Below are 16,533 nucleotides of genomic sequence, written 5' to 3' on the forward strand. Positions count from 1 at the left end.
GACACAGAGAGACAAAAGGGAAAGAGGAAAAGACAAAAAAGACAAAAAAAAAAGAGGGAGAAGGAAGACAGAGAAAGACCCAGTTATTCGGGTCAATAAATAGTATCGGAGTCAGAGCAACTGGACTCGAACATGTTTTTAACCAAAAAACAAAAACAATGAAGTATTTAAAGAAGCGTCCAGCTCCAGAATTAAACCTGTTGGTCCATAGCATTCCTAAAGAAGAGAAGCTAATGCTAACTATACGCAGCACCTAAGCCAGATCTAATCTGATGCCCTGAATATTACACATAATTAAGGGTTTGTTGGACGATTTCACAAGTATGGCGCAATTATTCACAAGAAACAAAGTCATTCAGACTCAAGGGTAATTACATTTGAACAAATTTAGCTTGTTCAATTTCCCAAAACAAAAACACATTTCTGTTATGCAGACAAAGAACTAAGAGACATGCATGTTTATATCACCCACTAGATAGAACTAGAGTGTAACCAATAAAATCCCAGGGAACAATATGCAAATTATTAAATGTGACCTTAAATGAAAAAGGTAATGCGACGATAGTGCTGGTTAAAAGTCTGCTGATGGGTGTCCGTGGTCTAATATTCTAATGAGCACTTGACTGACGACCCGCTGTGAGCAACCAAACCAAGAACGGGTCAGGACTGCTCAATGTCCACATAGCAGTCATGCACGTTACGCACTAATTCCATTCGCTGCAGTTTATGCTAGATTATACAAGATTAGCCCTGCATAGAAAGCAGAGAAATGTCACCAGTTAGTCAGAACTTGCAAATTATATCCAAGTGCATTAAGAAGCAGTTGAAGATTTTAGTTCCCTGGGACGTCATGACTGAAAGTGAAAATCGCTTAAACCGCTAAAAAGAACCCAAGAGACCTGATCATAAACCCAAAGAACCAACCGAGAGTCAGGTGACCCTCAGAAAAAGAGTAAAGAAAGTGATGGAACAACCAGGTTGAAAGGAATGCATCATTAAGACCCGAACGATGAAGTGAAGATTGTCTCAGAAATAAACACAGAAAACATTGCAAACACAGGCACTGAACTTCACCCGAAAGCAACATGATAAAGCAGTAAAATAATAATAATACGTAAAAAAAGTTACAGTGGAAAAATGGAGCAGAATAAAAGAAAGACAACCATCAAAGAAAACAGTGGGAAATTTAAATCCAAAGCAAAGCATCAATCAGATAGCATGATCCTCCCAGCTGGGATGAAAAAAGTTGCAGATTATCAGATGCAGAACACAGTTTTAGAGAAAACGGCCCTGACTGCTGAGCCCAGATCAAAATGAGCAAGAAAGAACACCCACTGAGAAGACAACTAGAGACTCTAAGCATGGACCACTGCTGGGCAATGACTATTATAAGAACAACTATTAAAATGATAGGAAACTATGTAAGTATAAGAATTCCTAGAGGAACAACTAATGGCGTGATGACTATTGAGGAATGGCAAATAATTGAGCGATGAATTGGGCGATGGCAGCTGGTTGGGTGATGACTGTTGAGGGGTGACATCTGATGGAGTGGTTATTGTTGGGGGATGGCAACTGATGGGGTGATAATTGAGCATTGGCTTATAATGGAGTGATGCCTATTGAGGCTATTCAGGTGATAAATAAATAATAGGTTATTTATTGTTGAGGGACAGCAACTGATGCGGTGATTATTGTTGGGGTGGCAACTGATGGTTTGATGATTATTGAGTGGTAGCAAATAATGGAGTGATAACTAATGAGGGATGGCAACTGATGGGGTGATAACTGTTGAGGGATGGCAACTGATGGTATGATGAATTATGGGTGGCAACTGATGGGGTGGTTATTGTTAAGGGACGACAACTGATGGGGTGATTACTCTTGGTTGTGGCAATAGATAGGCGGAAGACTATTGAGTGATAAACAATGGGATGATGACTGTTGAAGGATAGCAAATGATGGGGTGATGACTTGAGGGATAACAACTATTGAAGGGACAGGAAGGAGGATTGACTGTTGCTGGGAAGATAACCGTCATAGGGATGGCAAATGTTGGAAGGATGTTGAACACTGGGGAGGGCAATTGCTGGAGGGACAAATGTTGCTTAATTAAAGATGCCTTTCGGAGGCATTATGACAGTGGAATTGCTGAAGACAACCGCTAATGGATAATGTCAGCTGGCAAAAGTGGGATGGGATTTCACTTAGGGGATGACTTGAGGCAAAATGTTGGGAAATAATGGATTAAAACTGTTGTGGGGAGGTCTGTCAGATGGGATGACTGTTGGGGGTATCGGCTGTTGGGAAGGATGATTACTTGAAAGCAGAAAATAGTAGTTGCACAGCTGTTGCAGGGAACAACTATTAGGCTGCAACAAGGGTGATTACAATGATGAAGTGGTGGGACTGTTAGAGGATGAATTTGGCATTTAAAAATTAATCTGTGTTAATACTGATTTGCGTTCTTAACTATGAGTTGCTCTAGTTACATAACTGTCAGGATAGTATCATAAAAATACCGCTTACTATACCAAACTGTTTTCTCGTAGGACCAACAAGTAACAATGTCCAAAAGAAGCAAGTTTGCAGTCTTCCATGCTTAAAGTCTCTAATGTCAAAATCGCAAAGCTGTCCACCATTGATCAAAAGCGGAAGACTGGCTTTGGGTAACCAGGATGTGGTCATGAGGCAGTCGGGATTGTTTAAGAAACCTCCCAGGGCAACAGGCTTACAGTCAATAGCAAGCATTTCATTCTTGCAAGGTTTTAAAGATTAAATAAAATAGAGAATAAAATGGACTGGGAAGATAAGTTAAACAAGTCTGACTGCCACATAAAAAAATATTTTTAAAAAAGAAGATAGAAACAGCAGAGTGAGCGCTGCATGCAGGCTTGTCGACTGTCACAGAAAGACACGTACCCCTGGAACGGGCGGGCGCAGGCTGGTGGAGACGGGGCTGCCCGTCAGACGCTTTTCCCATTGACTGGGCCGGGGCTCCGGAGCCGCCTCCATAAAACTGCGCTTTAGCTCGCTAATGCTAGCCTGATGCCTCAAAACATCCTCCTGAGTTTTATCCAGATCCTATTGCCCAGGCAACCGGCAGACAGGAAAGGGGAATCAAGATCCACGTTATTAGTGTAAGAATACAGAGTCATCTAGCATGAGCCATGCCTCACTGCTGGAACATCATAAAAGGCCAGATTCTGTCAAACAGCATGAATCTGGGGCCAACAGGGAGCGGAGCTTTACTGACCTGCATTCTAAGCCAATTCAATTTCAATTCATTAATAAATAAGTAGGACATTAGCTGACATGCTTCTGAAGTTGATCGCTAATCTAATGCAAAATTAACCAGCGTCACTTTCCTTCCTATCTAATTATCACGTTCATCATTTCTCTTTTTCAACATTTTTTCTTTACTAGTTCCTTTTTGTGATTTTTTTTATTACAACCCTCTGCTTTTTACTTATTCTTCTTTTAACTTTTTTATTGTTTCTTCATATTTATTTGTTCCTTTGCACATCTTTCTTTTCTCAAGTCTGTCTTTTATTCCATTGGGACTTAATTATTAATTACTTTTTTTTACTCTTACAATGAATTCTATACTTCTATCTGTATGCATTTATTCTTAAACAAGGATTCTTTCCTGAATCTTTGTTCCTTGATTCAGCTGTTCAATTTGTGATCAATTCCCTAAATCTCTCTTTCAATCCCCTTAAGAAAACAGCTAATCTGCCAGCTAAAGTAGTTAAACATAAAGATGAAGAGATGGGTAAAGAGTTTAACCAGGGTAATGGTCTCAGGTAGACAATAACAGTCCATTTAATGGAAACTAACATACATTTTATATAGTCTAGTCTAGTCTATCGAGCTACAATGTTTTGTATGATAATGTCGATGTGGCGTTACTACGCTATATCACAGCTACTAAAAACAGAAAACACAATCATGCTAGCTAAAGCATGCCGAGATGCGCTCAGGTAACGATCCCAGCTTATATAGTAAGTTTTGTGCTAGTTCGATTATTTAAATTTACGCATTTGGCAGACGCTCTTATCCAGGACGACTTACACTTTGACTTCCTGATCAAGAAATCAAATGTAACTTAAGCTCCACCCCTTTTGGACCTGGCGATGTCCGTCCCGCACGTGGGACAGCAGTGAGACGAGGCTTTACAGGTATTACCCATCCCCCCAGAGTAGTTGCTGAAACACTCGAGAGTGAAACACACACAGCACCTATGCGGGTAACGGGTGAGGTCTAATCCACTCGAATTCCCCTGAGAAGTTCACACCACCTAGTGGCCACACCGAGAACAGAATACATTGCGATAATCTTGTCACTTTGGGTATTTTTTGTCTCTCATCTATTATTTAGTTCTATCATTTCTGATTTTATTAAATCTTTATTTTTTTTTTCTGAATCTGTATTATTATGCTTCCTAGTCTTTATTGCCCTTCGTACATCCTTTTCCAACTTCCTTCATTTTGCTTTTTTATTTTAATAACTTCAGTCCCTCAACATGTCATCTTTTTTTCTCTTGCCATTATTTTTCGCCATGTTCAGATTCTTTTGCCCATCATTCTTCACACTTTACATTTATGAATGAATTGTATAACAATTATTTTCTTCTTTCTTCCTTTATTTTTTACTGTACGCTTGTTTCCCCCCTTGTGGATCCATCTTTTGTCCTTCTAATGTGTTATGGCTTTGTGCGTTTACTTTTTTACTAAACATTAATTTGTTTTATTTCTTTCAAATGCATAAAAAACATTTTTAAACACATTTTTTTCCCATAATGTTTTACACTTGTATTATATTTTTCCTAACATCTGCCCCTTTTGTTTCTTATATTTAGGACTTTCTTACATTCTCTCTCCTTCACCTCACTTTTCTACACTTTATTTTTTTTCGTTTTATTCTTATTCTTTGTTACTAAATTAATTTTGTCCAATAAAAAAAAATTATAATAAAAGGCATATATAGGTTTGTTTATGCCTATGCTTTTTATATTGTAGTCAATTTGGATTGACTTAAAATAAAAACACAAATAAACCAAAAAAAAAAAAATTAACTGTACAATTTTACCCTGTAAATGAAATCACCCATTCCTGTAAATGTTTCCTTGAATTTAGCAAACGGGACGAATTAAAAGTATTATTTGTCTCATATTAGTGAAGGGGATTATTTCCTGTGTGTGTTTCACTCAGGATCAAATCAATTAGTAATCAGTAATGTTTAGTACACACACACACACACACACACACACACACACACACAACAAAGTAAAAAGTAAAAGTATTAGTCTGGTTAAAAGAAAATAAAATAAAAAATAAAAATTGTACTTTATACGTTTCACACACATGACACCATGCACAAGAGAGCGCGCACACACACACACATATACACACACACACACACACACACACAGAATGAGAGTGAAGGGCAGCTCAGAAGAGCGAGAGCACAGCACAAACTGGATATTTAGATTTTCCTGCATATTTAAAAGCTAATTTTAGGATAATTAGCCTGTCCCCCCCACCCCAATCCCACCCCACCCCTCCCGTCTGATGTCAGAGATACGAACCTCCAGCATTAGATTGCTATGTCTGACATAAATATTCTCTCCCTGCACTCTCAGCTTGCTCTGCAGAGTCAAAAACAAAAACCAGACAAACCATGAAACAAAAGAAAAAAAAAAGGTTGGCATGAATGAAGAAAAACAAACAAACAAACAAAACAATTAGTGTGTGAACAGTCCGAACCCAAATGCAGTTTAAAAAAAAAAACCCGTCCAAACCGTGCATGTGTGTGTGCTGCTTCTTGCTATAATACAGATTTCCAATTTTAGTGTGTGGTTAGTGTTTTCATTTTAAAGCCCATGACCGCCTCGGGCTTCTGAACAGAAATACTGTCATCTTTTTAGAAAGAATTTCAGAAGATTAATGGCTTTGCTAATTCCAACTTTAAAAACCCAACACAAACAAAAGACAAACAAAACAAAAAAAACCTACATTTACATATACGTACATATACACATTAGTATTGGGACGGGGAATCAATCCGGTTACGCGTCACCATTCTTTTGTGTTTAAACAGAATCATTTAATGTTTTGTATTGCGAGACGGTTTGTCCCATAGGAAATAATGTAAAGACAGATAATCCATTCCGGACCCAAAGGTATTCCCAATATTACCTACTTCCAACACTATCCTCATATTTTTTGCATATAAAAACAATTTAAACATTCGTATGCTGAGGTACCAAAACTATATATATATATAAAACTTTGGTTGTGAGAGGCTTTAGGTTTTTTTTGCTACGGTTTGGACGGGTTTCTGTTTCATTTCACAATAAAGCAGCAAACAAACACCAGCACATCAACCTCCATATGATCATCCACAAACCAAAAAATTATAAATAAATCACAAAATCACATCAAGATTTTACAAACAAGAACCAATATACAGGAACCATGAAGAACCCCACAGAGATGAACAGAAAAGCGAACAGGATTGAACGAGCGTCTTAAATCACAGCGGTGATTAAATGAACCTTGGTTTCGGAGGAATCAGCTCCATCTGTTCCAGTCTGGGAGCACGATTGGAGGCAAAACAAAAAGAAAAGGAAGGGTTAGTAGTTTTTTATTTCACTTTGGATTGGTGAATAGATTGCAAACACACACACACTCAAAGAAAGAGAGAGAGAGAGAGAGAGAGAGAGAGAGAAAAAGATGCATGCTGGGAAGGTAAACAGCAGACCTCAGCTACGAGTTCAGCACCGACTTCTCCGGCTCTGGCCTCCACAGGCTCCGCCCCTTCTTCCACCTGCGGAATCTGATTGGTGGAAATGATGGACGGTTCAATCAGAAGGGAAAAAAAAACGTGAAATGGATGATGGAAAGGCCTGACATTTCCGAAGAAAAAATGAGGTCATGAGAAGAAAGAAATGACTCGAGCTCAGGGATTGGCTAGTCAGTGTTAAGGGGCGGGGCATGTGAGCGTAACGCAACAGTGGGGGTCTCGTTTTCCAGACTACTTCTTGGGAAAGACGCCAGAGAAAAACTACGTAGGTAGACATGATTTCAACAACAACAAAGAAAGAAAAATGCGCCAAGTTAACGATTATATGTCAGAGTGGGTCCACAAGCTGCTTTGGACAAAAGTGATGAGCGTGCATTCCGAGGTATTCGATGCTTGGTGTCGTGCATGTAAGATGTATTACCCGTCTACTAATAATTTCAATAGAATTTTTATATATGTATAGTTAAATAAATAAATATATGAGACGGGGGTTAATCAAGCACTGGGATGCAATGAGAGCGGCCACGTTAGACAAGCATTGTTTTTGTTTGGTATAACTCCGTCCATTAGGTTCCACCTCCTAAAGTTTTACGCGATGTATATGACTACTGAATCTGTGCTACACTTGATATTTAGTTTGTAGGAGGGTATCACAAGCAAGACAGACTTCTACCGTTTGGAAAATCAAAGATCAGCCCCAGCGAGCATGTCCTCATAACGCTCTCTAACGTGGTTTGTGTAAATGGGACCCTGTGCACGTTTCCCTTGTGCCTGAATTGCCGGGTTTTGTATCAGAGGACAGGTCTATTAAAAGAGTTTCTGCGTCCACAGCGAGAGCAGTCCGAGTTCTGCGCTTCGCTAATGGGGTCAACGAGGATGGCAGGGCAGGAACTATAAATAGACCCTCTCAGGAATGCTGGGAAAATCCATTTACAAGCAGGACAAGGAAGAGGAGGAGGAGGAGGGATAAGTGCTATTTTTACAAATCTACCACTGTGCATAGCATGATTAAGCAATGGATGTCGTGGAGTAATGGAGGAAAGAGATCGAGGGTGGGTTTAGGCGGCCGGGTCACACGTCTCCTCTTGAGACGTCATGTCCCTTGCGCCGACCTCAGCAACCCAGAAGCGGATAAGGGCTTTGGGCTCGAGGTAGGACAGGGACACCGCCAGGGGGAGCGCGAGTGCCAGAGAGAGCACCACCGAGTGGCAGGCAGAAAGAAAGACGGCAAAAATGAGCACGAAGGAAGGACAAGGCAGTGCGATGGAGCCGTCCCCGTCCAGCAAGAGCGCACCCTTAAACAAGGCCAGGAGGGAGGAGCCTGGACGTGCGTGGTGCTCGGCGGGAACACAAGAAGGGTGTGGGGCAAAAGCAGGCATGCTCTCTTCGGTACAGTAGGCGGGGTCAGTGCCATCAGGGTTGGATTCGGGTTCTACGGGAAGGTCGAGGTCGGGGTCAAGGTCAAGGTCGGGGTCGAGGTCAGGTTCGAGCTCGGGTTCATCCTCCGAGACGTCGGACAGGACGTCGAGCTCGGAGATGGTGTCCAGGGTGGGAGGGAGTGAGGACAGGGACGAGGAGGAGGGAAAGAACGGGAACATGAAGAGCGACTGGGTGAACGAGAAGTGACAGAACAGAAGAAAAAAAAAAAACGACAGAACAACAGTGTTTGATGAAAAGTTGAAATGATGTTACAGGAAGAAGAGGAGAGAAACACCGCATTAGTCAGACAGACTGTTGGGGGGCAAAGGTCACAGAGAGGAAGAGGATTATAAAGGGATAAGTGTGTGGGTGGGTGTGTGTGTGTGGTGGAGGACAACAAGGATAAGGAGGTGGAATAGGTGTGTGTGTCGGGGGTGAAGGGGTTTACATCTACAACCAGTAACATTAGAACCAGTGTTCCTGCTAGATCTGTTTTCTTTTTTACTCGTCTTTCTTTGTATCCTCTCTTAAACTTTCACTTCTCTCCTTTCGTTCTTTTACACCTTTTCCCTTTTCCTCCTCCTCTGTTCTTTCTTTCGTTCTTGGTTTTGTTGCATTGCCCGTCCTTCTTTCTCACGCTGCTTTTCTTGCCTCCTTACTTTTTCTCCCATACTTTTCCTTCCTTCTCTCTTTTTCATTTTTCTTCCCCCCTCTGCTGTGGAAAAGCATGTCCAATATAAACACCGCCCTGTGATGCGGAGCAGTGAGTGAGAGAAGAAATAAGGGGAGTGGGAGAAAAAGGTAACAGAAGGTAAGAAAGAGAAGAAGTGAGAGGAGCCGAACAGGAAGACGACGAGAGCTTTGCTCCGTCGGGGTGAAAGCAGGACGTCGGGTGCGAGCGACGCTCCCTACACACGCTGATCAGCCGAGCCTCACGGAGCTGATCTTTGCTCCGAGCGTTCGGCGATGTGAGGACCTAAACACGACGTCGGAGATGGAGTCGCCAAACAGGGGCATGATGGGAAACTCATCTTCGGTTGTAACAATTTTGGGTTTATCAAACGAACAACATAAAAAAAAAACAACACCACCACAAAAGGAAATACACATCATCATAATCATTGTACAAAACAGTCACTCCGTCATGACTCCTTCCTTAATAACCTGTGAAGAGAATCGTGCGGGTTGAAGAGTACGGGATGAATTTCCTCACCTTGGAGTCGGAGGAGAGATCCAGGGCGGGGTCCCGACCGTTCTCGCCGGGGGCGTGGCCACGATCGCTCACTAAAGCTGTGAAGGATATGGGTCAAAAGTCACTGACATCATTAAGAAGGTGGAGATACGGTGTATACAGATGTGTGGTGTAGACAGTTCATCCAGGTGTGCGTGGTACAGGTGGCGTGTATACAGATGTGCGGCATAGACAGTTTATATAGATGCGCGCACATCTGTATGGACACTGTGGCGCAAATATGGAATGTATGTATAAACTGTCCATACAGATGTTTTGTTTAAAAAGGGTTTATACAGATGTGTGGTGTACACCATTGGGTTAATCGAGGTGTGCGGCACAGACGGTGTCTGTACAGATGTGCGGCGCAGACAGTGTCTATACAGATGTGCGATTAAGGTGTGCTCAGCGTTTATTCATAAATGTGGAGCAGACTGTGATGATCGAGCTGTGTGGTGTAACACTGCGAGAGGCCACCAGGTGGCGCTCCTCTTCCTCCTCCTCCTCAGGGATGCACAGTGCTGCTGATGAACAGATGCTGAGAAAATAACGAGGTCAGCGCTCCGGATCTGAGCTGTGACACAGACGAGCGATCATGTGACACAAGCCAGGGACAAATTCAGCGATCCGTGTGTGTGTGTGTGTGTGTGTGTGTCATGCCCAGCTCAGAGCATGTGTGTCAGTGTGATTCTCCAGGAGCTAACAACCTGACTAGCGTTAAAGAAGGATGACTACCACATGGTTTAACAGGATTAGAGGAGGAACCTGGAATGGTGTGCACTCGTTTTGTGTCTCACTCTGTCCATCATCCTTAAGACAAGTCTTTAAAATGTCCTCTGTCTCCGTGTATACTCACACACTTGTGTGAATATAAAGCCTTACCTTCTCTCCCTTTCTTTTTTCCTACGCAATTTATTCGTCCTTTCTTTCTTTCTTCTATAATCTTCTCTTTGTTCTTATGTTTCTTTCATTTTCCTTTTTATCTTTACTATTCTCTTTGATCCTGAATTTCTTTCATCTCTTCTTTTAATTCTTTCTATAGATCACACATTGACTTGCATACTGTGTGTGTGTGTGTGAGATACCGGTGTCGAGGCTGCGTGAGCTGCGTTTGCTGGCCGTGCGGACGAAGTGAGGAGAGGGTCGGTCGATCAGAGAGCTGGCCTGTCGGGTCTGAGCCTGGGTTCTCCCGCTGTAACGGAACTTAGAACCCAGAGTCAGGAACTTCGACTTAGTGGGCTGCTCGGGATTCGTCAACCTAACACACACACACACACACACACACACACACACACACACAATCTTAATTAAAGGTTAATATGAGTAAAAGAGGCGTGGCCTGAGTGCGTGTGTCAGTCTCAGTAAAAGAGGCGTGGCCTGAGTGTGTGTCAGTCTCAGTAAAAGAGGCGTGGCATGAGTGTGTGTGTCAGTCTCAGTAAAAGAGGCGTGGCCTGAGTGTGTGTCAGTCTCAGTAAAGGAGGCGTGGCCTGAGTGTGTGTCAGTCTCAGTAAAGGAGGCGTGGCCTGAGTGTGTGTCAGTCTCAGTAAAGGAGGCGTGGCCTGAGTGTGTGTCAGTCTCAGTAAAGGAGGCGTGGCCTGAGTGTGTGTCAGTCTCAGTAAAGGAGGCGTGGCCTGAGTGTGTGTCAGTCTCAGTAAAGGAGGCGTGGCCTGAGTGTGTGTCAGTCTCAGTAAAGGAGGCGTGGCCTGAGTGTGTGTCAGTCTCAGTAAAGGAGGCGTGGCCTGAGTGTGTGTCAGTCTCAGTAAAGGAGGCGTGGCCTGAGTGTGTGTCAGTCTCAGTAAAGGAGGCGTGGCCTGAGTGTGTGTCAGTCTCAGTAAAGGAGGCGTGGCCTGAGTTTGTGTCAGTCTTGGTGAAGGAGGCGTGGCCTGAGTGTGTGTCAGTCTTGGTGAAGGAGGCGTGGCCTGAGTGTGTGTGTCAGTCTTGGTGAAGGAGGCGTGGCCTGAGTGGGTGTTACCTGAAGAAGGTGTGATGCTCCACACAGACTTTCCAAACCCTTTTAGCGGCGCGATAGTTCGGCAACTTAAATCCCACTGTGCTCTCGAACTGGTCTGCCTAAGACACACACACACACACCAGTCAACATTCAGTGCTGTGTGTATAAAGATATATTCAGACATGTGTGTGTGTGTGTGTGTGTGTGTGTTTATATACACACCTCTCCCGGTCTGATTTTGATGTAAAAGTTGCTGCGTTTGTAAGAAATCTTGAGGATCTTGGGCCAGGCGAAGCGGTTGATTCTCAAACGGTCTTTGTATATCAGCAGGCCGCTCGAACACACTCCCAACATGATGTCTACACCCTCCGAGTCCTGACACACACACACACACACACATATTTACATTTGAAGGATTCCTCTTAGGAAGTGCGAGGTTAAGAGCAGGTCACAGTTGTGGTGATGTAGACCGAGTTGGGTTTGTGATGGGGCTGTGTTCCAAACCCCACACACACACACACACACACACACACACACACACACACACACACGCACTGGAGAGGGGACTACTGTGTGCGTGTATATAAAAGGAACAGAAGGAAATCATTACCTCTGACGGATGGAACAGATTTACACAGACGAAGAGACACTAATAAAACACACACACACACACACACACACACTTTCTCCATCTTTATTCATCCTTTTAAACATCACTCTTACACTCCGCCCACTCTTCCATCCCACCCTCATCTCCATCTTTTCTCCATCATCGCTTGTCGTGCTTCCCTTATCCTTTCTATCCATTACTGGGCGGGGTTTACGTCAGAGTCGCATGTGACACTGGGCGGAGTTTACGTCAGAGTCGCATGTGACACTGGGCGGGGTTTACATGGTGTGTTATGATACAGTGGGTGTGGTTTACATAAGTTTATGTGATGGTGGGCGGGGCTAACATCGTTGTCACATGCGACAATGAGTGGGGTTTACCTCAGTGTGCTATGTAAGAGTGGGCGGGGTTTATGTCAGAGACACTGAGGCAGGACATCGGGCAAGGTTTCTGTCAGTGTCACACGTTACAATGGGCGGGGCTTACATCAGTGTCACACATTATAGTGGGCGGGGGCTTACATCAGTGTCACATTACAATGTCACACGTGACAGTGGGCGGCGTTTACATCAGCGTCACACGTGACAGTGGGCGGCGTTTACATCAGCGTCACACGTTACAGTGGGCGGGGTTTACATCAGCGTCACACGTTACAGTGGGCGGGGTTTATTCCAGCGTCACACGTTACAGTGGGCGGGGTTTATTCCAGCGTCACACGTTACAGTGGGCGGGGTTTATTCCAGCGTCACACGTTACAGTGGGCGGGGTTTATTCCAGCGTCACACGTTACAGTGGGCGGGGTTTATTCCAGCGTCACACGTTACAGTGGGCGGGGTTTATTCCAGCGTCACACGTTACAGTGGGCGGGGTTTATTCCAGCGTCACACGTTACAGTGGGCGGGGTTTATTCCAGCATCACACGTTACAGTGGGCGGGGTTTGCATCAATGTCACACGTGACAGTGGGCGGGGTTTACATCAATGTCACACGTTACAGTGGGCGGGGTTTACATCAGTGTGTTATGTGACAGTAGGTGTGGTTTGCATCAGTCACATATCACAGTGGTTACATCAATGTCACATGTGAGAAAGGGCGGGGTTTCCCTGAGTGTGGGCGGAGCTTACCTTTGCCTGATGAAGGTCGACACCGTACATGGAGAGCTTTTTGGCATTTTCCAGGAAATTAATATCAGCCTGAGCTGGACTCATTCCCCTACACACACACACACACACACACACACAGTTCAGCATTTCATCAAGATTTTTCTTCTTTTTGTATGAACGTTATCCGTGTGTGTGTGTGTGTGTGTGTGTGTGTGTGTGTGTGTGAGACCTGTGTGACTTGTACAGCTCCAGCACTTTCTCCTCGAGCTCTTTGGTCTGCTCTTTAGCGAGCTGGAAGTCGGAGACGGCGTGGACGTGCGGCTCGGCCGAGTCCTGATCCCCGAGCTCGGCCTGCAGCGTGTAGGAGCCGAGCAGAGCCAGGGTGACGAAGGAGCACGGCAACCGGCCCGACACGATGTCCTGCCTCAGCTGCAGGCACAGAAGATACCTGCACACACACACACACACACACACACACACAATAAAAAAAAGAAAAAGTTGCCTTTCAATAAATATGCTGTTTTATTGACTCTAGGTCTTTTTATCAGACTGATGGGTGGAGCAGGGTGTGTGTGTGTGTGTGTGTGTGTGTACTGCTGAGTCATTACAGGGACAGAAACATCGTATCATGCCATGTGAAGGCGTTTCTACCCTACGAGCTCTATCTTACCATTCTACACACACACGCGCGCTTTTGAACATGTGCTTTCTTTCTTTCTTTCACACACACACCCACCTGATCAAATACAGTCCTTTCACATGAATGCCTATGTCATGGTCATATAAAGATGTGTGTGTGTGTGTGTGTGTGTGTGTGTGTGTACCTGGTGATGTCCTCGCTGAGCTGCGCGGGGTCCGGGGGATAAAACTTCACATTAAACGCAAACTGCCACTGCGAGTCTGGAGAGAAAAACAGATAAACACAAACGCACACACACACGTTATATATCAACACACACACCACATGGGACCTCTGTGCCATCCTGAGTAATCAACCTGCTCATGGTCTCTATAGTAACGTCCCTGTTCTCTCTCACACAAACACACACACGTACAGTATAAATTTGATGTGATTTCCAGACCCCATGCGTGTGAGAGATTGACAGCTTCCGGTTGCTATGGCGACGCCGAGTCAACAAAGGAAACCCAAGTGTTTGATTCAGCTCCTATTTCTTAAACCAAATACTCAGCTGACCAGCGATGATGATGATGAAGATGATGTGACCTCTTTCTCTCACACACAAGCTGCAGGTCACGGACAATACTGAGTGAGTTCTTACACCGAGTAATGTGTGGTGTGTGTGTGTGTGTGTGTGTGTGTGTGTGGCTATAATTAAAACAGACTAAATTAAACCCATGAGAGAGAAAGAGATGGTACGACCCAATTTGGACGATCTAGGTCACTGTGATTCATCATAAATGTGTTTGTGTGTGTGTGTAATGAATTCAATGAAGCTACTTACTGCGTATCTGATGTTTGATCTCCTTATTAGGATCGAGCCAGCACTATATATAAAAAACAAAACAAAAAAAAAACAAAACAAACAAACACATGAACGTTGTCAGGTCCCCATAAACATAAAAGTTAAAAACGCGTAACTGACCTAGCGCACATTCCGGCTCACTTACTCTCTGGTCTGCGTTGTCCTTGAAGCTCAAGCCGAAGTAATCCTTCTCCAGCAGGTTCAGGTGCCCACACACCTCCTGGAACAGGACCTGACCCTTGGCTCGTTTCTGCACAGCAACACACACACACACGCATCAGCTACGTTACGTTTCTGACGCAAAAATACATCAGCTACGTCAACGTGCTTGGCCAATCAGACGTCTTCGCGTCACAGATATTCTGATTGTAATTTTATTGTAAAGTTCTGTACAAATACTTGTTTGGATCGTCTGAAGTGCCGCTGACGATTCTAAATACTGCTCTGGCTAGCTAAGAACCACGGACATCGCTAAAAGGTTTATAAATAACACGCCGGGTTCTAGAACTTAACCATTTCTGTGGTAACGGTATGTTCATTGTTTGAAAGTTTTCAGCTAGCTGCGTGTTCACTACCTTTAAGTTAGTAAACTTTATTTTTTATTAGCTATTAGTTGCTATGGAAACATTGCCATTGGTACAATTTCCAAGTGCACTGAAAAAAAAAAACTAACACTTCATTATTGAATGTGAAGTTGCTAGCTAATCGTACTAGGTGTTTCCGTAAATATCTACAAAGGGAGTCTTCTGTGTTAGCGTTTTCGTGGACAGTGTCCTGCTCAGTGACATATCGTTGTTGTTTTTTTTCTGTTTTTTGTTTTCTTCAACTATAAAAAGTTTCATCCACAGTTTATATTCATCTACAGTTTGACGAAAAAATTTTTAGCTAACTAACAAAATTTCATAATTTCATGACGTAGCAGAAGATTTTGAAGATTTGAAATTCAGACGAACGTGTGAGATTTCTGCCAGTGATCTGAAGTTCGGAGGGAGCACGTATTGTAGGAATGCGGTGAAAACTACGGTAGGAATGATAGTCAGCTTTGTGTGCGTGTGTGAGAGACTTCTAAAGAATGAGGAGAGTAAATGTCGCCTAAAACCCCAGACACAGACGCGATTATCTCGCCTCTATGCCTTTGATCAGTGTGTGTATGAAGGAATGTGGAGCCGGAGGAGAAGGAACGAGTCCGGACCGGCCCACGCCACACAACCGCGACATTTCTCGAGACAGACGTGACGGAGCGAAGGACAAGACAAGACCAGACCGGACCAGAGTGGAGTGAAGTGGAACAGACGCGGGGACGGACCGTAGACGGGTGCCAGATGTTGGCGTCTGTCGGAACGATGTTTCTGTAAAGGCCGCTGCTCGGGCTTTACAATGATGCAGTGTCTGCGGTGTCAGCGCCCTCTCTGCACCACAACAACAGCTTTAGTCAGGACGTGACCGATTCGCTCGGGTCACTCGAGTGGAGTTCTAACACGTTAACCTTCGTTATCATTTCGATAGTAACAGCTCTTTCACACGGGAAGACTCTCAAACTCCTTATTAGTGGACGGAGTCTCCGGTGGTGGACGCTTTCTAATGGTTCAAAGTAAAACATAAAAAGTAGATGCTCTTTTTATTAAATATCGAGTTGTATTCCGTGGTTCAGGTGCCCACACACCTCCTGGAACAGGACCTGACCCTTGGCTCGTTTCTGCACAGCAACACACACACACACGCATCAGCTACGTTACGTTTCTGACGCAAAAATACATCAGCTACGTCAACGTGCTTGGCCAATCAGACGTCTTCGCGTCACAGATATTCTGATTGTAATTTTATTGTAAAGTTCTGTACAAATACTTGTTTGGATCGTCTGAAGTGCCGCTGACGATTCTAAATACTGCTCTGGCTAGCTAAGAACCACGGACATCGCTAAAAGGTTT

The 16,533-nt window shown here is 43.9% G+C and overlaps 1 protein-coding gene across 17 annotated transcripts in view; it reads right to left on the bottom strand.

Annotated features, from left to right (window-relative positions):
- The window catches only part of epb41l2 (erythrocyte membrane protein band 4.1 like 2), a 45,578-nt gene that overhangs the window by 7,361 nt on the left and 21,684 nt on the right, over nucleotides 1-16,533 (bottom strand). For 5 of the 17 annotated variants that reach the window (XM_053491046.1, XM_053491032.1, XM_053491029.1 and 2 more), the window contains exons 5-17: nucleotides 14,751-14,855; nucleotides 14,585-14,627; nucleotides 13,946-14,021; nucleotides 13,351-13,569; nucleotides 13,143-13,230; nucleotides 11,631-11,783; nucleotides 11,430-11,527; nucleotides 10,543-10,715; nucleotides 9,440-9,516; nucleotides 6,766-6,840; nucleotides 6,560-6,595; nucleotides 5,591-5,650; nucleotides 2,923-3,084 (exon numbers count right to left, since the gene is read on the bottom strand). In XM_053491046.1, coding sequence (XP_053347021.1) covers nucleotides 2,923-3,084; nucleotides 5,591-5,650; nucleotides 6,560-6,595; nucleotides 6,766-6,840; nucleotides 9,440-9,516; nucleotides 10,543-10,715; nucleotides 11,430-11,527; nucleotides 11,631-11,783; nucleotides 13,143-13,230; nucleotides 13,351-13,569; nucleotides 13,946-14,021; nucleotides 14,585-14,627; nucleotides 14,751-14,855 — 1,365 coding nt within the window. The remainder of the gene's footprint in view (nucleotides 1-2,922; nucleotides 3,085-5,590; nucleotides 5,651-6,559; nucleotides 6,596-6,765; nucleotides 6,841-9,439; nucleotides 9,517-10,542; nucleotides 10,716-11,429; nucleotides 11,528-11,630; nucleotides 11,784-13,142; nucleotides 13,231-13,350; nucleotides 13,570-13,945; nucleotides 14,022-14,584; nucleotides 14,628-14,750; nucleotides 14,856-16,533) is intronic. The other 12 variants (XM_053491036.1, XM_053491033.1, XM_053491034.1 and 9 more) reach the window with 12 other exon arrangements.

The sequence above is a fragment of the Clarias gariepinus genome, chromosome 2 (assembly GCF_024256425.1).
Source record: "Clarias gariepinus isolate MV-2021 ecotype Netherlands chromosome 2, CGAR_prim_01v2, whole genome shotgun sequence".
NCBI lineage: Eukaryota > Metazoa > Chordata > Actinopteri > Siluriformes > Clariidae > Clarias > Clarias gariepinus.